General features: G+C 42.3%; 1 protein-coding gene across 1 annotated transcript; it reads left to right on the forward strand.

Moving 5' to 3' along the window:
• Positions 1-340: 340 nt before the first annotated feature.
• LOC127347546 (uncharacterized) lies at positions 341-27,851 on the forward strand. Its single transcript, XM_051373721.2, has 8 exons — positions 341-527; positions 610-785; positions 886-1,041; positions 23,340-25,274; positions 25,320-25,684; positions 25,748-25,970; positions 26,841-26,955; positions 27,046-27,851. The coding sequence occupies exons 1-8, from the start codon at positions 341-343 to the stop codon at positions 27,849-27,851; spliced, it is 3,963 nt and encodes a 1,320-aa protein (XP_051229681.2).

Genomic DNA, 27,851 nt, shown 5'->3' on the forward strand with positions numbered 1-27,851 from the left:
GATAGTGAAATTTGAAAATCTGCACTGGCATAGTTGATAATTTGTTAAGTTAATTCAGCTGTTTCTTCCGATCTTCACAGCAAGTTGCGTAGTATTCAAATAGCTTCACATTATTGTTTACATAACCTTGTAAGGAATTAACACAACATTTCAAACTCAACTGAACATTGCCGTGTTCTATTCATGCAACAAATTTGTGAGTCTGCAGTCTTGAGCATCCAAGCCGTATACATTGTCAACAGATTGATTTACTAGTTGGTAGTTTAATAAACAAGATACGGCTTCATACCAGCATGCTAGACTGATTGTGACTTCTTCCCTCTTTTCTTGGTAGGTGACCATGGATAGGTACGAGCTGGTCGATATTAGCTCGGATGACGAAGAGGTTGTTGCTGCCCAGGCTGCTGCTAGGGAAGCAGCAGCTGCTGCTAAGGCTAGGCGGCGCGCCAAGAAAGAGGCTACTAAGGCTAGGGAAGCAGCAGCTGCTGCTGCCGCCGCCGCTGCCAACAAGATAGTTATGCGTCGAGGTAAAGGGCCTTTTCTGCTAAGACTATTATGCTGCCAATTTATCCATTGTTCATTTACTTATGCTATTTGCATTGCATGCAGGTCCCAAGATAACTGGCAATGCCTCTTTTGATAAGTGTTGTGTGTATGGCAACAAGGTTGCTTTGAAACGCAGCCATGTGCAATTCCTGCAGCTACTTGCAAGGATGAGACCCTCACTAAAAGTGTTTGTATGCACTATGACGGCAGCCCACACCGAGAAGCCAAAAGCTAAAATGGTAAACAAATTATCACCGATGAGTGTCTTTGATTGCTAAAGTAGGATGATGTTTTGCTTCTCGATCATGAACTAGACTTGACTATTCCTCTATTTTGCAGTATTTCCCAAGGAAGTTCAGCCTCTACATCAAGAAGTACTTGGACTTGCCTGCCAAGTTGGAGGTCTACTGCCAGGCCCCAAAACCCATTGTGGTCACAATGATTATGGGCAAAGGGAAGGGCGCCGGAGCTCAGATTACAAGCAAGTGGTCCAAGGTGGTGAAGGCGGCTGGGATGCAAAGCGATGATCACTATAGATCCACTACCTCCTTCCTTCTTTTCCTCATTCTTGTAGGGATTCGTTGCATAGAAAACAAAAAAATTCCTACCGCGAGAACGCAATCCAAGCCAAGATGCAATCTTGAAGACGGGAGCAACGAGGGGATGATCAAGACTAACCCTTGAAGATTTCCAAAGCCTATAAGAGTAGGCTCTTATTGCTGCGGTAGACGATCACTTGCCGCTTGCAAAAGCACGTAGAAGATCTTGATCACGGTGCCACAATCGGGCAGCACCTCCGTACTCGGTCACACGTTCGGTGTTGATGAAGACGACGTCCTTCTCCCCGTTCCAGCGGGCAGCGGAAGTAGTAGCTCCTCCTTGAATCCGGCAGCACAACGGCGTGGTGGCGGTGGTGATGGAGAACTCCGGCAGGGCTTCGCCTATGCGCTGCGGGAGTATTATGTGGAGGAGGAGAGGCTAGGGTTTGGGGAGAGGGGAGGCTAGGGCGCCGGCCAAGGGCAGCCCTAGGTGGTGCGGCCAAGAGTGGGCAGCCCCCTCCCTCTCCTCCTCATTATATAGGTGGAAATCCCCAAGTGTTGGTATCCAAGTCTTCGAATAAGACCCCAACAATGAAACCTCCCATAGGTGGGAAACCTACTCAAGGGGGGAAATCCCACTCAAGGTGGGACTCCCACCCCTTCCTTGGGGGGTTGGCCGGCCACCCTTTGGGGAGTCCACCTTGGACTCCTCCCCTTTAGGGTTGGCTGGTCATGCAAGGTGGAGTCCCTCCGGGACTCCACTTTCCATGGTGATTTCTTCCGGACTTTTCTAGAACCTTCTAGAACCTGCCATAAATGCACCGGATCATTTCCAAACTTGGAATATGACTTCCTATATATGAATCTTATTCTCCGGACCATTCCAGAACTCCTCGTGATGTCCGGGATCTCATCCGGGACTCCGAACAAATATTCGAACTCCATTCCATATTCAAGTTCTACCATTTCAACATCAAACCTTAAGTGTGTCACCCTACGGTTCGCGAACTATGCAGACATGGTTGAGTACTCACTCCGACCAATAACCAATAGCGGGATCTGGAGATACATAATGGCTCCCACATATTCAACGATGACTTCAGTGATCGAATGAACCATTCACATACGATACCAATTCCCTTTGTCACGCGATATTTTACTTGTCCGAGGTTTGATCATCGGTATCACTCTATACCTTGTTCAACCTCGTCTCCTGACAAGTACTCTTTACTCGTACCGTGGTATGTGGTCTCTTATGAACTTATTCATATGCTTGCAAGACATTAGACGACATTCCACCGAGAGGGCCCAGAGTATATCTATCCGTCATCGGGATGGACAAATCCCACTGTTGATCCATATGCCTCAACTCATACTTTCCGGATACTTAATCCCACCTTTATAACCACCCATTTACGCAGTGGCGTTTGGTGTAATCAAAGTACCTTTCCGGTATAAGTGATTTACATGATCTCATGGTCATAAGGACTAGGTAACTATGTATCGAAAGCTTATAGCAAATAACTCAATGACGTGATCTTATGCTATGCTTAATTGGGTGTGTCCATTACATCATTCATATAATGATATAACCTTGTTATTAATAACATCCAATGTTCATGATTATGAAACTAATCATCCATTAATCAACAAGCTAGTTAAGAGGCATACTAGGGACTCTTTGTTGTCTACATATCACACATGTACTAATGTTTCGGTTAATACAATTATAGCATGATATATAAACATTTATCATAAACATAAAGATATATAATAACCACTTTTATTATTGCCTCTTGGGCATATCTCCTTCAGTCTCCCACTTGCACTAGAGTCAATAATCTAGTTTACATTTGTAAAGATATAACACCTTGGCCTTCTGGTGTTTTATCATGTTTTGCTCACGGGAGAGGTTTTAGTCAACGGATCTGACATGCTCAGAAACGTATGTATTTTGTAATTCATTTGCGTCTCAACGCATCACTCATTTCCAAATGAGTCGGCATTAAATATGTTTGGTCTTCTGGTGGAACCTTAATTCCGCGGTCTGAAATATGTTACTAGTATTGTCACACACATTATAGCTTCAAAGTTCTGACTCTGTCGGAACTACACCAAGTTCTCAAAGAACCTCTTGACTTTAACATCCTTTGTCATTGTCAAAACAATGACATATTCTGCCTTCTTTTGTAGAATCCGTCATAATATTTAGAACTCTTCTAAATCTAGCATAGACAACTTCTAGCTCATCGTGCTACCTTTAAAACAACACTTAGTCTAATTTGAGATTGAAATTCTATTTTTATATGTGACAAAACAAATATCGGTGTAATCACCTTACAGCGATTTGTTTGTCATTTCTCCATACAAAACTATATATATATCCTTGGTTTCTTCTAAAGTACTCAAGGATACTCTTACTGTCGTCCAATGATCATCATATGAATCATTCTGGTATATGCTCATAACACTTTATAGCACATGACATCTGATTGTGTACATATTATTTGTGATCTATAATCACTCATGTGTTTTTACTCATTGAGTGTCAGATACACTCAAGTCTTGTTAAAACTTAACATGACAAGAATATTTTCTATATTGAACTATTTCAATATCTATTCTATGTACTTTGACTTTAAACATATTATGTGTTTTAATCTATCTTTATAGATCTTGACACAAAATTTGTTTCTGTCTATATCCTTTCATTGAAGTTAATTTCTCAATGAAACCTTTTAATCAAGTATATATTACATCATTTATAACCAACTATATGTCACCTACATAAGTATTATAAATATGTCTCAGCGCTCCCACTTAATTTCTTGCAAATGCAAGTCTCTTCATCGTCTCTGATGAAATCAAAAAACTCTTTGACTATTTCATCTGGTGAAGATTCCAACTCCGTGATACTCACTTCATCCAATTGAAGTTCGTATACCTATCTAGTATTCTACGGACTAGCAAATCAATTGGTTGTATCTTGTATACACCTTTAATACACACTTCTGTTAAGTAGTGTATTTTGCCATCCTACTAGCATATCTCATAAAAGAAATATGTAGTGATTACTAGAATAATCCATATAGACTATAAGCATTGCTACGGAAGATATAATCTTATCGTAGTCAACTCTTTGAACTTTGTTGTAAACAACTTTTCAACAAGTCGAGCTTCTTCAAGGATATTCCATCCAAGTCCATCAATTTTATAGATCCATTTACTTTCAAAAAGTATTCATCTATTTTGGATTTCATGGCGTATAGCCATTTTTAACGGAGTTAGGGCCCATCATAACTTCTTTGTTTGTAGTTGGTTTATCATTGTTTCAAAAACAATCCTTTGTCCACAAATCATTTATTTGATCACAAAGTAAACCATACCTACAAGGTTCAATATGTACTTCGATCTCCATGGCTAAAACACTTTGTAGTCATGGGAGCCATGATCGTCGTGGCCGCTTCCGAAACCAATTCCGATGCTGCGCTACTCTGATCATTATGCTCAGGTTCATAAACCTCATCTAATTATATTGTCCTCCCACTCTAATACTTTACTAGAAACAATTTTCTCGGAAATAAGAAACATTGACAAACATTTTTGTCTTTGTCTCGTGGGAAGAATTCCCAATTAAATCTCTGGGATAACCAACAAAGACATTCATCCGATTTTGGTTGTAAACTCTTAGACCAAAATTTAAAGAAAAGACTATTAGGGTTTATACCCATACCATAACTCGTATGGTGTCATTTCAACGGATCATGATGATGCTCTATTCAGTGTAAAAGCGGTAGTCACTAAAGCATAACCCACAAACTATAATGGCATAAATATTTTATCTCATCATTGATCCAACAAGGTTTGGATACATCTCTCGGATACTATATCATCATTATGATACTCCAAGAAATGTGAGTTGTAGAACAATTTCATGACTCTCTTAGATGTTCGCTAAAACTCGTAATTCAAATATTTCCACCATGATCCAATCATAGATATTTGACTTTTCTATTACGATGATTTCCACTTCATGCTGAAATTTATTTGAATCCATTCAAATGTTTCAAACTTCTTTCTTATTGAATATATCCACATATATGCTCAATTCATTGTTGAAAGTTTTCATGAAGTAGAAGAATCTCCCGCACACAACTATGCCCAGTGAACCACATACATCATCATGTATTTTTCCACTAAGTTTGTTGCCCGTTCAACTCTTGGCCTATGAACGGTATTTTAATTATTCTCTTTAGAAAAGATTTGCAAGCGCCAAATGATTCAAAAATCAAATGACTCCAAAAATCCATTTGCATGGAGTTCCTTCATGCGTTCCTTTCTAACATGACCTAAATGGCGGTTCCACAAATAAGTGGAATTCAAATCATTTGCCTTATGGCATTTTAGCGTCAGTGTTATGTATGTGTGTTTCACCATTAAGATTTATAATAACTTATCCATCGTACATGGAGTAATGTCATAATTTGAACAACTCATTGTTCTTATTTGACCAGAGCAAAATAACAATTATTAAGTTCTTTATTATAAATTCTAAGGGCTAGATAGAATGCTAACAACGAACATAATAACACTTTATTTTGTTCCAGACGTGCATTCTTATCATATTCCTTGTCAGTCACTTAGGCCATTGTATTCTTGTATTGCGTTGTTTTGTATGACACTTCATACCAACCAATATGGTACAAATACCCAAGAATTTCATTCTGTGACCTAACTAGGAATACAACCATAACATGTATATCATATATATACACCTGAGCTAGACTTTCTAGTCTTTTCTTTCTTTCTGCCAAAATATCTTTTGCAGTTTCTCTTTTAGCTTTCCTCATTATTCAGAAAAAACACTTCAACATAAATAACTTCTAGGTTTGTTGGTCTAATACCAATAACCTTGAGGTTCTTATTTTGAAGTTGATCATCATATGACAAGTGTTCTAGATTTCACTATTAGTAACTTTGTAATACGATGAACAATTTCACTCATAATTTTATCCATCAATTCATGACAACTTTCTGAGACCATGTCTGTACATGCTAGGCTCATAAAGTTTAACCTTAGTATTCGCATGTGCAAATCTGGCTTGCACCCGTTGTAAGCACACGTAGAATCTATAACACCCGATCATCACGTGATGCTTCGATACGACGAGTCTTAGCAACGGTGCATACTAAGGATGATAACTTCATGGATATGCGAATATCGTTAGTGCCCCAATAGTTGGAGGGTTGTGACGCCTGGCGTCTTCAACCTTCATACATTCCCATAAAACTTATGAGTTTATGTAGTCTCACCAAAATATATTCTATCATCTTGCAATAAGGTCTTAGATATCACATATATCTCATACCTTGATTATTTCTGAAAACTAAATTTTCAGCTCCTTACTTTTCAAACAGATTTGAACTTCAAGTTTCATGGAGACAAGATGACTTTAGGTACTAATTGAAACCATAGCTCATTGAATCAACAATATGAGGTTTACTAAAAGTTTGCAATAAGACTTAATCAATTCTTGATTCTTTAACAATACGGTACTAGTCCGTAAAGTTTCTTGTCAGATTTTAACAGTATTTCTATCTCAATAACAAGACTAGCGCAAGGTAGAAAAACGGATGCCAATACTACAAAATTAATTCAAAATACTACTCAGACTATGTTTATGATAATTAGTTCATGTTTTAATCTAATTACTAATGAACTCCCACTTAATACAACATCCCTCATAGTTGTTAAGTGGTACACGATCCAAATCCACTACACCAAAACCGATCATCACGTGAGATGATGTAGCTTCAATGGTGAACATCAACATGTTGATCATATCATCCATATGACTCATGTTCAACCTTTCGGTTTCCGTTGTCCCGAGGCCATGTCTGTACATGCTAGGCTCGTCAAGCAAACCCAAGTATTCCGCGTGTGCAACATGGCTTACACCCGTTGTATGTTGAGTTTATCACACCCGATCATCACGAGATGCTTCAAAACGTCAACAATGCAACGGTGCATACGAGGGGAGAACACTTTATTATCTTGATATTAATGTGAGGGATCATCTTATAATGCTACCGTGGCGTTCTAAGCAAAATAAGATGCATAAAGGATTAACATCACATGCAATTCATATGTGATATGATATGGCCCTTTAGTCTTTGCGCCTTCGATCTTCATCTCCAAAGCACGGACATGATCTCCATCATCAACGGGCATGATCTCCATCATCGTCGACGTAGCGTCAAGGTTCATGGCACCATCTTCATGGTTGTTCACCTCATGTAGCAACTATTACAACTACTTTGAAATACTACTCAACACGAAATTTAAAGACAACCATAAGGCTCCTGCTGGTTGCCACAGTACAATAATGATCATCTCATATATATTCATCATCACATTATGGCCATATCACATCACCAAACCCTGCAAAAACAAGCTAGACGTCTCTAATTTGGTTTGCATATTTTACGTGGTTTAGGGTTTTCGAGTAAGATCTAATCTACCTACGAACATGAACCACAACGGTGATACTAGTGTTGTCAATAGAAGAGTAAATTGAAGCTTCACTATAGTAGGAGAGACAGACACCCGCAAAGCCTCTTATGCAATACAAGTTGCATGTCGAACGAGGAACAAGTCTCATGAACGCGGTCATGTAAAGTTAGTCCGAGCCGCTTCATCCCACTATGCCACAAAGATGCAAAGTACTCAAACTAAAGATAACAAGAGCATCAACGCCCACAAAACCATTGTGTTCTACTCGTGCAACCATCTATGCATAGACACGGCTCTGATACCACTGTAGGGATTCGTTGCATAGAAAACAAAAAATTTCCTACCGCGAGAACGCAATCCAAGCCAAGATGCAATCTAGAAGACGGGAGCAATGAGGGGATGATCAATACTAACCCTTGAAGATTTCCAAAGCCTATAAGAGTAGGCTCTTATTGCTGCGGTAGATGATCACTTGCCGCTTGCAAAAGCGCGTAGAAGATCTTGATCACGGTGCCACAATCGGGCAGCACCTCCGTACTCGGTCACACGTTCGGTGTTGATGAAGACGACGTCCTTCTCCCCGTTCCAGCGGGCAGCGGAAGTAGTAGCTCCTCCTTGAATCCGGCAGCACGACGGCGTGGTGGCGGTGGTGATGGAGAACTCCGGCAGGGCTTCGCCTATGCGCTGCGGGAGTATTATGTGGAGGAGGAGAGGCTAGGGTTTGGGGAGAGGGGGAGGCTAGGGCGCCGGCCAAGGGCAGCCCTAGGTGGTGCGGCCAAGAGTGGGCAGCCCCCTCCCTCTCCTCCTCATTATATAGGTGGAAATCCCCAAGTGTTGGTATCCAAGTCTTCGAATAAGACCCCAACAATGAAACCTCCCATAGGTGGGAAACCTACTCAAGGGGGGAAATCCCACTCAAGGTGGGACTCCCACCCCTTCCTTGGGGGGTTGGCCGGCCACCCTTTGGGGAGTCCACCTTGGACTCCTCCCCTTTAGGGTTGGCTGGTCATGCAAGGTGGAGTCCCTCCGGGACTCCACTTTCCATGGTGATTTCTTCCGGACTTTTCTAGAACCTTCTAGAACCTGCCATAAATGCACCGGATCATTTCCAAACTTGGAATATGACTTCCTATATATGAATCTTATTCTCCGGACCATTCAGGAACTCCTCGTGATGTCCGGGATCTCATCCGGGACTCCGAACAAATATTCGAACTCCATTCCATATTCAAGTTCTATCATTTCAACATCAAACATTAAGTGTGTCACCCTACGGTTCGCGAACTATGCGGACATGGTTGAGTACTCACTCCGACCAATAACCAATAGCGGGATCTGGAGATACATAATGGCTCCCACATATTCAACGATGACTTCAGTGATCGAATGAACCATTCACATACGATACCAATTCCGTTTGTCACGCGATATTTTACTTGTCCGAGGTTTGATCATCGGTATCACTCTATACCTTGTTCAACCTCGTCTCCTGACAAGTACTCTTTACTCGTACCGTGGTATGTGGTCTCTTATGAACTTATTCATATGCTTGCAAGACATTAGACGACATTCCACCGAGAGGGCCCAGAGTATATCTATCCGTCATCGGGATGGACAAATCCCACTGTTGATCCATATGCCTCAACTCATACTTTCCGGATACTTAATCCCACCTTTATAACCACCCATTTACGCAGTGGCGTTTGGTGTAATCAAAGTACCTTTCCGGTATAAGTGATTTACATGATCTCATGGTCATAAGGACTAGGTAACTATGTATCGAAAGCTTATAGCAAATAACTCAATGACGTGATCTTATGCTATGCTTAATTGGGTGTGTCCATTACATCATTCATATAATGATATAACCTTGTTATTAATAACATCCAATGTTCATGATTATGAAACTAATCATCCATTAATCAACAAGCTAGTTAAGAGGCATACTAGGGACTCTTTGTTGTCTACATATCACACATGTACTAATGTTTCGGTTAATACAATTATAGCATGATATATAAACATTTATCATAAACATAAAGATATATAATAACCACTGTTATTATTGCCTCTTGGGCATATCTCCTTCAATTCTTTCCACAACCGCTGCATCAACTAACATTTGTTCACGGCGCCTTTGCGATCTGGTCTCCACAGTGGGTTCTCGGGTTAGCACTGGAACTTCCTGATGAGGATCTAAGATCCCGGGAGTGGCCCGATCTCGCGGTTTGACCCCGAAGTCCAAGGGAAGAGGTGGGAGAACGCGAGGAACACGAAGAACACGAAGAACGTCGAGACTCACGCACGCACACCAACCCGATACACCCGATGCTTACCTCCGTGGCTCGATGGACCACACCAATAGAATCTCCGAGGAAGAGGCACGCGGCAAAATTCCCGGAGAGAGATTGGGGTTGGAGAAGAAGAGCTTGATGAGGGAGAGAGAGTAACTTGTACTAGAATCTCACTCAACAAGATCCAATTCAACAACCAAGGTGCCTTGATTACAGAGGGATGATAACCCTAGGGAGACTAAGCTCAAAGGTAGGTTTGAGTTCAAAACAAGTCTGAGGGGTAAAAGGGGATGACCTAGGTGCTTATATAGAGGTACAAGGCAACTTGGGCCGAACAGGTACGCAAGTGGATAACTTAGGCAGCTTGGTGAGTCATTCCCGTCAAATCCGGTTTGGGGCCGGTCAGACCGGGCCGGTGCCGGGTGGTCCAGTCCTGGGTCCGATCGACCGGGCGCCAACCGGACGGTCCGGTTGTGGGGCCGGTCCAACCGGGTTCTGGGCCGGCCAGCCTTCTTCTCCTCTTTCCTTCTTCTTCTTCTTCTCTTCTCCTTCTCCCTTCCTTGCACCGTGGGAGTTCCTTCTCTCTTGGTCCTTGTCGATGTCGGCACCTATGGACACCATGATGATAGGCATGAGGTAGCATACCATTCGAGTTGGTGTTGAGGTCAACCATAGAGAGGAAAGAGTTCACCTTGACATATATGGCGGGGGTTTGTGTTGTTGTTCCACTTGGGGGACTCCTTGGCCATGGTGTAGCGTCGACGATAGGCGGGGCTGCACTTGACGGTCTTGAGGTGGAGGTGTCCGAAGGCCACCCCACATCATCTCCCCCCCCCCTTGGGGAAGAGTCGCCCTCGACTCTTGTTCCTCCTCAACGATGATGTAGGCCATGACGTTTCTCCCATGTAGTAATGGATGGACAAAGTCGTGGTCGAAGAAGAACTTGGGGAAAAACAACTTGCGAATGGAAAGCTTGTGGATGCCAATTTGGTGATCGGCGAACAAGAGGCTCTCAATCACATAGGAAGCATCATGTCGTTTCTCCAAGAGGCATTTGGCAAAAATGGGAACCAAAAGAGTGTCGATGTATTCAAAATTTGGTGGGGCAAAAGTTTGTGCATGTAAAAGATTGGTTTGTAAAGTGTCAAAAATGTGATGTGTAGCATTGTCCCACACAAATGGAACAATCAAAAGGCAAGTATTGGCGGCAAAATTTTGGGCAAAATTGTTATGTGCAATGGCAAAGAGATGGAAACTTCTAGCTTGGAAAAGTATGGTTGGCGTGAGCCAAGTATGGGTATCCTCAAGTGTCAAAGAATCCATTTCAATTGCCAAAGGTGAAATGAGAAATCCAAAGAAGAGCAACTGTATGAGTGACATGTGGCACAAGATGCATAAGGTGTCTCTCACATGTATGACATGGTCCTTGAGATTCTCGGAGTGTATGATGATAACGTCAAGACATACAACAACCATTGTGCCAACAAGATGTGTCAAGATATGTTGCATAAGAGGCAAAAGAGGTGACGAGGCATTGGTCCAAACCGGAAGCTCGACAAGACAAGCCGGAAACACATGAGGGCGAAGGCGTTTGGGAACATACCCTTTGGCGTGAATCCCATGGGTTGGATCATGTATCTCGTCCTTGTTGGGGTAGCTCTCAATTGCGGGTTTCGTGAGCTCATGCTCCGTAGCGGTGGAAGTTGTCATTCGGGTACCTATACACACAAGAGAGAAAACAAAAAGCGTGTGTGCATGGTAGAGGAACACATCATCCATCATGATGTTCCATGTCTTGTGCACATCACCATTAGTGTCAATCAAGATAGTATGAAATGCATGGCGATGGTGCATATGGCAAGAAGGTGCATTCATGGCATGTGGTACTTCATGATCATCAAAGATTGAGAAGGCTATGGGGGCCATCTCATGGACAACGAAATAAGCATTCTTGCATACCAAGCATAAGAAAGGGCAATTGTTCACAGTCTTGGATGCAAGGATCATGGAATGGTGTAAACATTTGGGCCAAAGCATGCGGAACATGTTATCATTGTTGTCGACAACCCTATGGAAATAGCTAGTGTGCATCAAGGGTGTCACAACACAAGCATTATCATAATCATTATCATGGCAAACAAGCGGGGAAAACGTGAAACTCTCGTAGCATGGCATGGTCATGGTATCACAAGCAAGCAATTTCACATGATCAACAATGTTATTAAGCAAAGCATCACATGGGAAAGTGAAAGTAGCATGTGACGTAGCAAATGTATCATCAAGATCATGCATGCACTCATAAGTCATCATGTCCACTAGTGGGATCATGGCATCATCAACACCTATGTTGTTACCTTTGTAGGCCGACTCATTTGAAGTAGGTGTTGTGGAAGTAGGGGGATCCATGTGTTCGACATGTCCGTCTTGAAACAAGCATGGTGAGATATCATCATCGTCATGCACCATGTACATCGTCTCCATGAGCGGGAACTCGTCCTCCGCGGAACCTAGTGCAACATAAGAAGACACAAACGAGGGAGAGGTTAATGTGTTAGCAAATGTGATGTCCTCCATGGACCTATCATCTACCTCTCTCAACTCACTTTGTGTATCACTCATGTCCTCCAAACGGAAGCACTCAAACTCACATATGGGGTGGGAGTCACTCAACTCACTATCACTCTCACTCAAGTGGGCTAAGTGGCTCTCATGCTCACATGGGATTGGTACCAACTCATCAATTAAGCATATAGGAGTAGGCTCGACTTTATCATCTCCATGCGCCTCCTTGGTTGAAGGGAAATTCCCATGCTCAACCATCTCAACTCCATCGCCTCCTAAGTCGTCCTCCATCGGTGGTGCCGTAGTGTTGTGGAGAGCTAGGCTCGGATCCACATCATCCTTGCGATGGCCTTGGCGGTCTTCATCTTGAAGTGTGGGCGCCGTAGGCTTCTTGGTGGCTTGGGCGTGTAGCTCGTCGAAGTAGAGCGTCTTGGCGCTTGGCTTTGTGCATTGCCATGCCACGTGACCCTTGGCCTTGCACACCTCACATAGGAGATTGGGACATTCCCGTGGAGGGTGGCCTTGTTGCTTGCACTTGTAGCATCGGAGTCCATAGGCACGTGACGAGGTAGAGGCCATTGTGGTGGTGGCACAAGAAGTGGAAGTCGCCTTATGAGGAAGGTATGCTCGATGTGCACTTGCCATCCTTGGAGTGGTAGGCACCCTATCATGGTGTTTGTCGCCTTCATGTCGAGGCTCTCGTCTTCGTGCATCTTCACCATGGCTTGAGTGGTGTCGTCGAAGACTCGTGGAAGATGTTGGTCGATGGCGATCATGAAGTGGCTTGTGGCGGCGAAGCTCATGTGGTGATGTATGTCGATGACGGTCCTTGCCATGCCTAGATGATGGCTCATGCGACTTGGCATGTTGCTTGCGGCGCCTTGTGGAGCTTGGAGAAGAGTGTCGATGACGCTCATGATGGGGACGCTCTTGATGCTCCATATGGTGTACTTGAAGTCGACGATCTTGTGCATAAGCACTCTCATGGTGGCTCCTTGTGGAGCTCGAAGAAGTGTGTCGATGCGCTCATGATGGGGACGCTCTTGATGATCCATATGATGGTGCCATCGTGGACGTCCTCTATCTTCATATGTAGCTCCATTGGCCAAGTAGGTGTACGTGGGAGCATCGTCTTTGCTCATCGTGGAGCGTAGGTGAGGCTCCGCCATGGTGTCGATGTCATACTCGTGGTGTTGCTCCACCATGTCGTCGATGTCGTACTCGTGGCGTTGCTCCACCATGTCGTCCATGAGTGGTGAGCCATTGTCGATGTAGAGCTCGTCGATGTCGTCCTCAAGGTGGTGCTCCACCATGTCATCCATGCTTGAGGAGCCATTGTCGATGTAGAGCTCCTTGATGTCGGTCATGTCGGTGATGCTCGTGGAGCCATAGTCGGTGTCGAGCTCCACATGTTCCTCCACATCCGCGGTGCTTGAGGAGGTATCCACCTCGAAGTGCTCCGTGTACTCCTCCGTATCTTCTTCGTCGCTATACATGTTAGCATGACAAGCTCTATATGGTGTATGTTAGTGGAAGAACACTACCTCGCACTCTTACCAAGGTAAGATAGTATTGAGGTAATCAACCAAGCCAAAAGCAAGATCAAGTGTATCGGGTACACACACAAAACCACACGCAGAAGCTAGCAAATATGGTGTTAGGTGAGTATGGTGGAAAGCCAAAAGACAAAATCCAAGATCGAGTATGTTGTTAAAAGTGGGTGAGGTCCAAAAATTCAAATGTCAAAGCGATGATCACTATAAACACGAAAAAGATGTGGAACGCACACACGAGATAAGCGGGGTTAGTGCGACCAAGGAATGAGCGGAAAAGTGTAAGAATCCCTTAAGCAAGGGTGCTCGGTGTCACACTAACACAAGAAGAGAGCATTACCCTAATAAAACAAATGCAACCAGAGAGCATTACCAACATCATAAATACCATATAACACTAAATACAACATTGTCACATCATACCTATGTGTGAAATTAAATGGTGCATATCATGCATGCATACATGTCTATGATTGTTCATGTGGAATGTTATGTTTATTTTGCTTTTGTTTGCTTGACTAGATTGTGAAGGAGATCAGGGTTACACTTACAATTGTTGCGAGTGTGTTGGTTGCTTTGATCAAGGCAAGTGACATTCAAATCCTATCTATTTTGTAATATGCATTTGCGATTTCAAATTAGTATGCATGGTAGGGTTTTGTTTTCGAAAGTAAAGTATTATGCTATGCTAGCAAACCTAGTAGTGTGTAGCTACTCCTGAACCCACTGCTAGAAATGCTTAGTTTGCTTAGCAATATCAAATGCCAATGTTGTTTCATTGTTTGGTTGTAAGTGTTTGAAAATTGAAAATTAACAACCTCAATGAAACACCTGGGTGGAATGGTTGTATGGTGGGCGGCTACTCAGGACCACGTGCCCTGGTGGATTTAGCCAGTGGACTTAAGTGGGGGTTATCACCTGAGAGTTCGCAGATGTAGAGTGGTTGCTCTGGACCGCACACCTGGTGGATTTAACCAGGTGATTGTGTGGGGGTTTATTACCTGTAATGGGTTTTAAGCTTGTGAGTTTCACTTGTGGTTGGCCACCCAGGAACAAAGAGATTACCAAGTCGTCCATGTTTAGATAGCTTCTAGTGCAGCCTTATGGTATTATGGGCTCTCCCAGGATTAATTAAGTTGTGAGGTTCAACTTGTTTGCTAGACATTCGGATGTGGCGACGGCCAATGGGAACGAGTCTAGCTGGTATGGTTGAATTCTCCTTCTGAAAGATCTTGTCTCATTCTTCTCTCTGGGTAGAATGGGTCGTAAGGTGAAAGTGCACAACCTCTCGAGAGTTAAACCTAAGATCTTAGCCGTGTCCCCGGTTATGGACAAATTGAGCTCCTGGACAGGGAATGTACGGAAGAATCTCATCACCTTTTCTGAATGTATTAAAATTGTGTAAACAACTCTATAAAACTCATGGTGGATGTAACCATGTGATTTCTTCTAAAACTCATGGTGGATGTAACCATGTGATTTCTTTCCCCCCAAAACTCATGGTGGATTTAACCATGAGGTTGTTTATAATATCAATCAAAGTTTTCAAAATGTTTTGTTTCAAATAAAATGTAGGATAAAATTGGCTTTATGCAAATTAGCCTAAGACTCCACTTGCCAGATATCATGTAGTTAGTCTTTCACAATCGCCACCAAATAAGTGTCATTTGCCAGTACATCATTGTACTGACCTCCATTCGTGGGGCTGCACATTCAAACGTGCAGGTTCATTTGAAGAAGATTACTAGGTTGGGTCTCGAGTATGTATTCCAACATTTCTGCCTGTGGCGCATGATGAAGATGGAGGCTCCATGCTATTTTATTTCCACTGTGTTAGATATTTGGACTTTATTTGAATGCTAGTCATTTGGACTATGCAAGTTGTATTTCCCTTATTTGTCGTACCGGATCATTACGTTGTAATGTTGATACTATTGCTATGAATGCTATATTTTGTAATGTGGTGCTATCAGTGATCCAGGGAGTAGCACTGAACACAGGTGTTCTACCTTTGTTAAAAGGTAGGACGTTACAAAATGCTATCAGAGCATAGTGTTGCCTGTAGGATCGAGACCCTAGGTTTGGATTAGAAATAGGAAGACCTTATGATGAAAATTTTGTCTAATCCTATTTCAATCAAAAAGATGTTTTCTTTGTTTACTTCTAGTACTCTTATCTATTCCATCTTCAAAAATGTTTTCCCTCTTGCCTTAGATGACCTACCCCAAGAAAACCATCAAGGAAGAAGAGGAAGACGAGAAAGTAGCCATATTCTTTAGGTTGATGTGGAACAGTCAAGAGACGCTAGATGACTGATACGTCTTCGACGTATCGATAATTTCTTATGTTCCATGCTTGTTTTATGACAATACCTACATGTTTTGTTCACACTTTTGATGTTTTTATGCGTTTTCCGGAACTAACCTATTGACGAGATGCCGAAGTGCCAGTTCCTGTTTTCTGCTGTTTTTGGTTTCAGAAATCCTAGTAAGGAAATATTCTCGGAATTGGACGAAATCAACGCCCAGCATCTTAGAATCCCACGAAGCTTCCAGAACACCCGAGAGCCACCAGAGGAGGGCCCTGTGGGCCCTAGATGATAGGCTGGTGCGGCCAGGGGGTGGGCCGTGCCCCCCTACTGTGTCGCCGCCTCGTCGACCTTCCGACTCCGCCTCTTCGCTTATTTAAAGGTCCCTGACCTAAATCTTCGATACGAAAAAGCCACGGTACGAGAAACCTTCCATAGCCGCCGCCATCGCGAAGCCAAGATCTGGGGGACATGAGTCTCTGTTCCGGCACGCCGCCGGGACAGGAAAGTGCCCCCGGAAGGCTCCTCCATCGACACCACCGCCATCATCATCAACGCTGCTGTCTCCCATGAGGAGGGAGTAGTTCTCCATCGAGGCTAAGGGCTGTACCGGTAGCTATGTGGTTAATCTCTCTCCTATGTACTTCAATATAATAATCTCATGAGCTGCCTTACATGATTGAGATTCATATGATGAGCTTGTAATCTAGATGTCGTTATGCTAGTCAAGTGAATTTTACTTATGTGATCTCTGGAGACTCCTTGTCCCACGTGTGTAAAGGTGACAGTGTGTGCACCGTGTGGGTCTCTTAGGCTATATTTCACAGAATACTTATTCACTGTTATGAATAGCATAGTGAAGTGCTTATTTATATCCCTTTATGATTGCAATGTGCTTTGTATCACTACTATTCTATGTGCTACTCTAGTGATGTTATTAAAGTAGTCTATTCCTCCTCCACGGTGTAATGGTGACAGTGTGTGCATCGTGTAGTACTTGGCGTAGGTTATGATTGTGATCTCTTGTAGATTATGAAGTTAACTATTGCTATGATAGTATTGATGTGATCTATTCCTCCTTTCGTAGTGTGAAGGTGACAGTGTGCATGCTATGTTAGTACTTGGTTTAGTTGTGTTGATCTATCGTGCACTCTAAGGTTATTTAAACATGAATATCGAATATTATGGAGCTTGTTAACTCCGGCATTGAGGGTTCGTGTAATCCTACGCAATTAGTGGTGTTCATCATCCAACAAGAGAGTGTAGAGTATAGCATTTATCTATTCATTTATGTGATCAATGTTGAGAGTGTCCACTAGTGAAAGTATGATCCCTAGGCCTTGTCCCCAAATACTGCAATCATCGCTTGTTTACTGTTTTACTGCATCTCTACTGCCTGCAATATTCCCACCATCAACCACACGCCAGTTGTAGCATCAAGTATTTTCTGGCGCCGTTACTACTGCTCATATTTATTCATACCACCTGTATTTCACTATCTCTTTCTTCGAACTAGTGCACCTATTAGGTGTGTTGGGGACACAAGAGACTTCTTGCTTTGTGGTTGCAGGGTTGCATGAGAGGGATATCTTTGACCTCTTCCTCCCTGAGTTCGATAAACCTTGGGTGATCCACTTAAGGGAAAACTTGCTGCTGTTCTACAAACCTCTGCTCTTGGAGGCCCAACACTGTCTACAGGAAAAGGAGTGTGCGTAGACATCAAGCTATTTTCTGGCGCCGTTGCCGAGGAGGAAAGGTAAAAGGTACTCACACTCCGGATCTCGGCTACTAAGCTATTTTCCGGCGCCGTTGTAAGTACTCGAAGCTATTTCCTTTAGATCCTGCAATTGCATCTTTTTGTTTCTTGTTTTACACTAGTTTGGCATAATGGAAAGCAACAGTGAGCTTTTAAAATTATTTCCTGAGTTAAGACATGGATGGTTTGATGCGAAAATTAAAAAACCCATGGAACATATTAGTATGAATACTTTGAACACCATTGTTGCTAATGATATGGAAAATTCTGCTTGGGGAAGCTGGTTTTGATGAGCATGATCTTTTTAGTCCCCCAAGCATTGAGGAGAAAATTTTCTTTGATGATACTTTGCCTCCTATTTATGATGATTATAATGATAGTGGTCTTTTGGTGCCGCCTGTTATGGAGGATAAATTTGATTATGATTAAAATATACCTCCTATATTTGATGATGAGAATAATAGTGATAGCTACTTTATTGAGTTTGCTCCCACTACAATTAATAAGAATGACTATGCTTATGTTGGGAGTAGTAATAATTTTATGCATGAGACTCATGATAAGAATGCTTTATGTGATAGTTTATTGTTGAGTTTGTTCATGATGCTACTGAAAATCTTTATGAGAGAGGAAAATATAGTTGTAGATGTTTTCATGTTACTAAAACACCTCTCTATATGCTGAAAATCTTGAAGCTGCACTTGTTTTATCTTCCTATGCTTGTCACTTTACTCTTCATGAACTTGTTTATTTACAAGATTCCTATGCATAGGAAGCATGTTAGGCTTAAATGTGTTTTGAATTTGCTTCTTGATGCTCTCTTTTGCTTCAAATACTATTTCTTGCGAGTGCATCATTAAAACTGCTGAGCCCATCTTAATGGCTATAAAGAAAGCACTTCTTGGGAGATAACCCATGTTTTTATTTTACTACAGTAATTTTGTTTTATATTTGTGTCTTGGAAGTTGTTACTACTGTAGCAACCTCTCCTTATCTTAATTTTATTGCATTGTTGTGCCAAGTAAAGTCTTTGATAGCAAGGTTGATACTAGATTTGGATTACTGCGCAGAAACAGATTTATTGCTGTCACGAATTTGGGCAGAATTATCTGTAGGTAACTCAGAAAGTTCTGAAAATTTACGTGAGTGATCCTCAGATATGTTCGCAACTTTCATTCAATTTGAGCATTTTCAGTTGAGCAAATCTGGTGCCTCTTAGAAATTCGTCTTTATGGACTGTTCTGTTTTGACAGATTCTGCCTTTTATTTTGCATTGCTTCTTTTGCTATGTTGGATGGATATCTTTGTTCCATTAACTTCTAGTAGTTGTGGGCAATGTCCAGAAGTGTTAAGAATGATTGTGTCACCTCTGAACATGTGAGTTTTTGATTATGCACTAACCCTCTAATGAGTTTGTTTCGAGTTTGGTGTGGAGGAAGTTTTCAAGGGTCAAGAGAGGAGGATGATACAATGTGATCAAGAAGAGTGAAATGTCTAAGCTTGGGGATGCCCCGGTGGTTCATCCCTGCATATTTCAAGAAGACTCAAGCATCTAAGCTTGGGGATGCCCAAGGCATCCCCTTCTTCATCGACAAATTATCAGGTTCCTTCTCTTGAAACTATATTTTTATTCGGTCACATCTTATGTACTTTACTTGGAGCGTCTGTATGTTTTTGTTTTTGTTTTTGTTTGAATAAATGCTTGTGTGGGAGAGAGACACGCTCCGCTGGTTCATAGGAACACATGTGTTCTTAGCTCTTAATGTTCATGGCGAAGGTTGAAACTGCTTCGTTAATTATTATATGTTTGGAAACGGGAAATGCTACATGTACTAATTGGTATGATGTCTTGAATAATGTGATACTTGGCAATTGTTGTGCTCATGTTTAAGCTCTTGCATCATATACTTTGCACCTATTAGTGAAGAAATACATAGAGCTTGCTAAAATTTGGTTTGCATGATTGGTCTCTCTAAGGTCTAGATATTTTCTAGTAAGGTTCGAACAACAAGGAAGACAGTGTAGAGTCTTATAATTCTTGCAATATGTTTTTATGTGAGTTTTGCTATACCAGTTCATACTTGTGTTTGTTTCAAATAACCTTGCTAGCCTAAGCCTTGTATTGAGAGGGAATACTTCTCATGCATCCAAATCCTTGAGCCAAACACTATGCCATTTGTGTCCACCATACCTACCTACTACATGGTATTTCTCCGCCATTCCAAGTAAATTGCTTCATGTGCTACCTTTAAACCTTCAAAATGCTTCTCAATTTGTGTCAATGTTTTATAGCTCATGAGGAAGTATGTGGTGTTTATCTTTCAACCTTGTAATTTACTCTTGACAGACTTTCATAATGGACTAGTGGCTCATCCGCTTATCCAATAATTTTGCAAAAAGAGCTGGCAATGGGGTTCCCAGCCCCGATTAATCAAACTTCATTAATAATTCTCTTCACATGTTTTGCTCTGATTCATCAGTAAGCAACTTAATTTTGCAAATAGACACTCCTCCATGGTATGAGATTGATGGTAGGCACCCGAGGATTCGGTTAGCCATGGCTTGTGTAAGCAAAGGTTGGGGGGAGTGTCACCCATAATAAAAACTAAAGTACATGTGTAAACAAAAGAGAAGAGGGATGATCTACCTTGCTGGTAGAGATAACGTCCTTCATGGGAGCCGCTCTTGAAAGTCTGGTTGGCGAGGTAGTTAGAGTGCCCACTACCATTCGTTGACAACAACAAACACCTCTCAAAATTTTACTTTTATGCTCTCTTTATGATTTCAAAACTTGAAAAGCTCTAGCACATGATTTAATCCGTGCTTCCCTCTGTGAATGGCCATTCTTTTACTTTTATGTTGAGTCAGTTTACCCATTTCCTTCTATCTTAGAAGCAAACACTTGTGTGAACTGTGCATTGATTCTTACATACTTGCTTATTGCACTTGTTATATTACTTTGCATTGACAACTATCCATGAGATATACATGTTACAAGTTGAAAGCAACCGCTGAAACTTAATCTTTCTTTGTGTTGCTCCAATGCTCTACTTTGAAAATACTGCTTTATGAGTTAACTCTTATGCAAGACTTATTGATGCTTGTCTTGAAAGTACTATTCATGAAAAGTCTTTGCTATATGATTCAGTTGTTTAATCATTGTCTTTATCATTGCTTTGAATCACTTCATTCATCTCATATGCTTTACAATAGTATGATTAAGATCATGTTGGTAGCATGTCACTTCAGAAATTATCTTTGTTATCGTTTACCTACTCGAGGACGAGTAGGAACTAAGCTTGGGGATGCTGATACGTCTTCGACGTATCGATAATTTCTTATGTTCCATGCTTGTTTTATGACAATACCTACATGTTTTGTTCACACTTTATGATGTTTTTATGCGTTTTCCGGAACTAACCTATTGACGAGATGCCGAAGTGCCAGTTCCTATTTTCTGCTGTTTTTGGTTTCAGAAATCCTAGTAAGGAAATATTCTCGGAATTGGACGAAATCAACGCCCAGCATCTTAGAATCCCACGAAGCTTCCAGAACACCCGAGAGCCACCAGAGGAGGGCCCTGTGGGCCCTAGATGATAGGCTGGTGCGGCCAGGGGGTGGGCCGCGCCCCCCTACTGTGTCGCCGCCTCGTCGACCTTCCGACTCCGCCTCTTCGCTTATTTAAAGGTCCCTGACCTAAATCTTCGATACGAAAAAGCCACGGTACGAGAAACCTTCCAGAGCCGCCGCCATCGCGAAGCCAAGATCTGGGGGACATGAGTCTCTGTTCCGGCACGCCGCCGGGACAGGGAAGTGCCTCCGGAAGGCTCCTCCATCGACACCACCGCCATCATCATCAACGCTGCTGTCTCCCATGAGGAGGGAGTAGTTCTCCATCGAGGCTAAGGGCTGTACCGGTAGCTATGTGGTTAATCTCTCTCCTATGTACTTCAATACAATAATCTCATGAGCTGCCTTACATGATTGAGATTCATATGATGAGCTTGTAATCTAGATGTCGTTATGCTAGTCAAGTGAATTTTACTTATGTGATCTCCGGAGACTCCTTGTCCCACGTGTGTAAAGGTGACAGTGTGTGCACCGTGTGGGTCTCTTAGGCTATATTTCACAGAATACTTATTCACTGTTATGAATAGCATAGTGAATTGCTTATTTATATCCCTTTATGATTGCAATGTGCTTTGTATCACTACTATTCTATGTGCTACTCTAGTGATGTTATTAAAGTAGTCTATTCCTCCTCCACGGTGTAATGGTGACAGTGTGTGCATCGTGTAGTACTTGGCGTAGGTTATGATTGTGATCTCTTGTAGATTATGAAGTTAACTATTGCTATGATAGTATTGATGTGATCTATTCCTCCTTTCGTAGTGTGAAGGTGACAGTGTGCATGCTATGTTAGTACTTGGTTTAGTTGTGTTGATCTATCGTGCACTCTAAGGTTATTTAAACATGAATATCGAATATTGTGGAGCTTGTTAACTCCGGCATTGAGGGTTCGTGTAATCCTACGCAATTAGTGGTGGTCATCATCCAACAAGAGAGTGTAGAGTATAGCATTTATCTATTCATTTATGTGATCAATGTTGAGAGTGTCCACTAGTGAAAGTATGATCCCTAGGCCTTGTTCCCAAATACTGCAATCATCGCTTGTTTACTGTTTTACTGCATTTCTACTGCCTGCAATATTCCCACCATCAACCACACGCCAGTTGTAGCATCAAGTATTTTCTGGCGCCGTTACTACTGCTCATATTTATTCATACCACCTGTATTTCACTATCTCTTTCTTCGAACTAGTGCACCTATTAGGTGTGTTGGGGACACAAGAGACTTCTTGCTTTGTGGTTGCAGGGTTGCATGAGAGGGATATATTTGACCTCTTCCTCCCTGAGTTCGATAAACCTTGGGTGATCCACTTGAGGGAAAACTTGCTGCTGTTCTACAAACCTCCGCTCTTGGAGGCCCAACACTGTCTACAGGAAAAGGAGTGTGCGTAGACATCAATGACCCCTTTTTAATCCTATGTATTCCGTTACGCTCTTGTATTGTCCTACATTTGATGTATGGCAGTACCCACGTTTTATCTTTCCCAAAAAAAAATATTTTGTTTTAAGTGAAAGTTTGTGTGTTGCTTTATGATTTTGTTTTTATGGATTGTTTGTTGTATGACTTGTTTGTGCATGGGTAGAAGTTTTTCTTCCTTAGGACCTATCCATCTTATTCTTATCTATGCTAAACCTCAGATGCCTCCTCGCCGAACCAACACCCGCAACAACAATAACGACAACAATAACAGTAACAACAACAATGATGCAGTGCAGCAGCTGATAGCAGCCCAGGCACAGATGATGCAGATGATGACTCAGTTCTTCCAGCATCAGAATAACAGCAACAACAACGGCCCACCACCTCCACCTCCACCTCCGCCACCACCCCAGGTTGACAGACTGACCAGATTCCTGAGGCTGAGACCTAACAAGTTTTCTACTACTACTGAGCCAATTGTGGCCGATGACTGGCTCCGCTCGGTTAACAAGGATTTGGTTACTTGTGAGTGTACTGAAGCGGAGAAGATCAGATTTACAGCTCACTTACTTGAAGGACCAGCTGCTATGTGGTGGGAAACTTACCAAGTCACTCATCCTGTGGAAACCCTGGACTGGGACACCTTCAGGGAAGGTTTTCGTAATGCCCATATCTCATCGGGCATTATGAACATGAAGAGGGACGAGTTCCGCACCTTGAAGCAGGGAGGTAGGACACTGAAAAAGTACATGGATGACTTCTGTGCTCTATCCAGATATGCTCCTGAGGATATAGACACGGATGCTAAGAGGAAGGATAAATTCCTCAATGGACTCAAGGGAGACCTGAAGATACCGTTATCTGTGGCGTATGCCCCCAACTATCAAACACTGCTTGATCAGGCCATCACCTTGGACAACAACATCAGGAAGGAAGAGAACCGCAAGAGGAAGCTTAACAGCAACAAGAACCACACTGAGTTCTCTCACAAGAAACACCACTCATCTGAAGGAAGTGGAAGTTATAGCTCACACAAGCATAACGGTCAGTTCAACAAAGGGAATGGCAACAACTACAATGGACATAAGCCCAATGGAGGATTCAAGGGAAACCATTCCAATGGTAATCACAATGGAAACAATGGTCGACACAATGGGAGTAATGGGCACCACAATGGAAACAACGGCCAACACCGTCACCACTCAGGGAACAATAGGGACATGTCCAACATCACATGCTTCAAGTGTAAGAAGACAGGACACTATGCTGATAAGTGCCCAGAGAAAAGTTCTGATGAAGTTGCCAAAACCAACTCATTCCAGAAGGGACAGGCAAACCACCTCAATGTGGAGGAAGTGATGAATGAACCTGATGCTGTGATGGGCATGTTTCCACTCAACTCGTTTACAGCATTAGTTTTATTTGATACTGGTGCATCACATTCATTCATATCAAGAGCTTTTGTGAATAAAAATGGAATACCCACTGAAACTATGGGAAGGGTAATTAAAGTGAGTTCTCCGGGTGGAGAAATGACAGTCAATTCGGGATGCCATCAATTGATTTTAGAAATTGGTCCATATAAGTTTCCAACCCAATTAGTAATCTTGGAATCCCAAGGATTGGACGTTATCCTGGGAATGGACTGGATGACTACCTATAGAGGAGTCATAGATTGTGTAAGTAGATCAATCACAGTCACTACCCCTGAAGGAAAAAAGATTCGATTCAAATCCCAGTTGAATGTTGGAGATTTTAGGCTAAACAATCTTAAGGGGGTTAGCCTAGATCAAGTGGCCATAGTAAGAGAATTCCTAGATGTATTTCCTGAGGAATTACCAGGAATGCCTCCAGACAGAGAAGTGGAGTTTCTTATCGACTTGCTTCCGGGCACTGGCCCTATAGCAAAGAGACCTTATCCCATGTCCACTGAAGAGTTGAAAGAACTCAAGAAACAATTGAAGGAGCAACTAGGAAAAGGATTTATCCGAGAAAGTTCATCCCCGTGGGGAGCATCGGTTCTGTTTGTTGAGAAAAAGGACAGGAGCCAACGGTTGGTTATGGATTACCGCTCACTGAATGAAGTAACCATCAAGAACAAGTACCCATTACCTAGAATCAATGATCTGTTTGATCAGTTAGAAGGAGCTAGTGTATTTTCCAAGATCGATCTTCGGTCTTGATACTTTCAACTCAAGATTAGGGAGCAAGATATTCCCAAGACAGCCTTCGTCACTAGATATGGCTCATACGAGTACACGGTGATGCCTTTTGGCTTAACCAATGCTCCATCATACTTCATGAATATGATGAACAAAGTGTTCATGGAATTCCTTGACAAGTTTGTCATAGTCTTCATTGATGACATACTTATCTATCCCAAGAACAACGAAGAACATGAGAAACACCTACGCCTGATATTGGAGAAACTTCGAGAACACAAGTTATATGCCAAGTTTAGCAAATGTGAGTTCTGGCTCAGTGAAGTAGGATTTCTTGGACACGTCATATCCAAGGAAGGAATTGCGGTTGATCCATCCAAGGTAGCTGCAGTGACAGACTGGTAACCTCCGAAGAATGTTGGAGAAATTCGTAGTTTCTTAGGTTTGGCTGGTTACTATAGAAGTTTCATTGAGAATTTCTCCAAGATTGCAAAACCAATGACAAAATTACTGAAGAAAGAGAAGAAGTTTGCTTGGACTGAAGCTTGTGAGGCAAGTTTTCAGGAGTTGAAGAAGAGATTAGTGTCTGCACCAATTCTGTGCTTACCTGATCTGGAGAAAGAATTTCAGGTCTACTGTGACGCTTCTCGTCAAGGACTAGGAAGTGTGTTGATGCAGGAAGGCAAGGTAGCAGCCTATGCTTCCAGGCAACTCAAGAAACATGAAGTAAATTACCCCACGCATGATATTGAGTTGGCTTCAGTAGTTCATGCACTGAAAACTTGGAGACACTATTTGATGGGGAAACAATGTGAAATATTCACCGATCACAAGAGTTTGAAGTACATCTTCACCCAGAAGGATTTGAACATGAGACAAAGGAGATGGTTGGAACTCATCAAGGATTACGATCTGAGTTTGCAATACCACCCTGGTAAAGCAAATGTAGTGGCTGATGCTTTAAGCCGTAAGGTTTATGTGAATTGCCTATCGACAGAAGAATTACATGAAGATCTATGCAGAGGATTGAAGGACCTCAGTTTGGAAGTAGTACCAGAAGGATTTGTAGCGTCGTTGATAGTACAACCTACACTGATGGATAGAATAAAAGGAACCCAGAAGGGAGACGAAGATATAGAGAAGATAAAGGAAAACCTGAAGGAAGATAAGGCCAAAGGTTTTAGTGAAGATGAGCAAGGAACCGTTTGGTTCGGGCAACGGATATGCGTAGCAAATGACCCCGAACTTAGGAAGCTGATATTCCAGGAAGCTCATGAGACACCCTATTCCATTCACCCCGGTAATACCAAGATGTACATGGATTTGAAGGAGAGATTCTGGTGGAACAACATGAAGCGAGACATCGCAGAATATATAGCCAAGTGTGATGTGTGTAGCAGAGTAAAGGCTGAGCACCAGAAACCAGCAGGTTTATTGCAACCGTTGAAGGTTCCAGACTGGAAATGGGATCAGATTGGTATGGACTTTATTACTGGATTACCCCGCACAAAATCAGGGTATGATTCGATTTGGGTTATAGTGGATTGTCTCACAAAGGTAGCTCACTGTGTGCCAGTAAAGACCACTTATACCAGTGCTAAGCTAGCAGATATCTACATGAAGAGAATTGTGTGCCTCCATGGTGTACCCAAGAGTATTGTGTCTGATAGAGGTACCCAATTTACCCCACAATTTTGGAAACAACTACATGAGTCCTTAGGAACCAGATTGGAGTTCAGTACAGCTTTTCACCCTCAAACAGATGGTCAGACTGAGAGAGTGAATCAAATCTTAGAGGACATGTTGAGAGCCTGTGTTATAGACTATGGATCCAGTTGGGATGATAGTTTACCCTATGCAGAATTTTCTTACAACAACAGTTATCAAGCTAGCATTGAGATGTCGCCATTTGAAGTTCTGTATGGGAGAAAGTGTACCACACCACTGTTGTGGAGTGGAGTAGGAGAAAGAAGCTTCTTTGGACCTGATATTATCCAAGAAGCAGAAGCAAAGGTTAGACTAATCAAGGATAGATTGAAGATAGCACAGTCTAGACAGAAGAGCTATGCTGATAATAAGCGAAGGGATGTTTCATATGAAATTGGAGATAGGGTTTATCTCAGAGTGTCACCCCTTCGAGGTGTCAAGAGATTTGGAATCAAGGGAAAGTTAGCCCCTAGATTTATTGGACCTTTCAAAGTCTTATCCCATAAAGGAGAATTGGCTTATGAGATTGAACTGCCAGAGATTCTTTCAGCAGTGCATAATGTGTTCCATGTTAGCCAACTGAAGAAATGTCACCCGGAGATGTCAGAAACCCCGTTGAAGGATACAGTACCCCTCGAGGAAGTTCATTTGGAAAGTGACTTGACTTATGAGGAGAAACCAATCAAGATCTTGGAAAGAGCTGAAAGAAATACTCGTACCAAGACTATCAAGTTCTGCAAGGTTCAGTGGAGTCACCATACCGAGGAAGAATCTACTTGGGAGCGCGAAGACAATCTTCGAGAAGATCACTCTCACCTATTTGCTAGCCTTCCCGAAGCCCGAGGACGTGCTTCATCTTAA

Source organism: Lolium perenne, chromosome 4 (genome assembly GCF_019359855.2).
Source record: "Lolium perenne isolate Kyuss_39 chromosome 4, Kyuss_2.0, whole genome shotgun sequence".
NCBI lineage: Eukaryota > Viridiplantae > Streptophyta > Magnoliopsida > Poales > Poaceae > Lolium > Lolium perenne.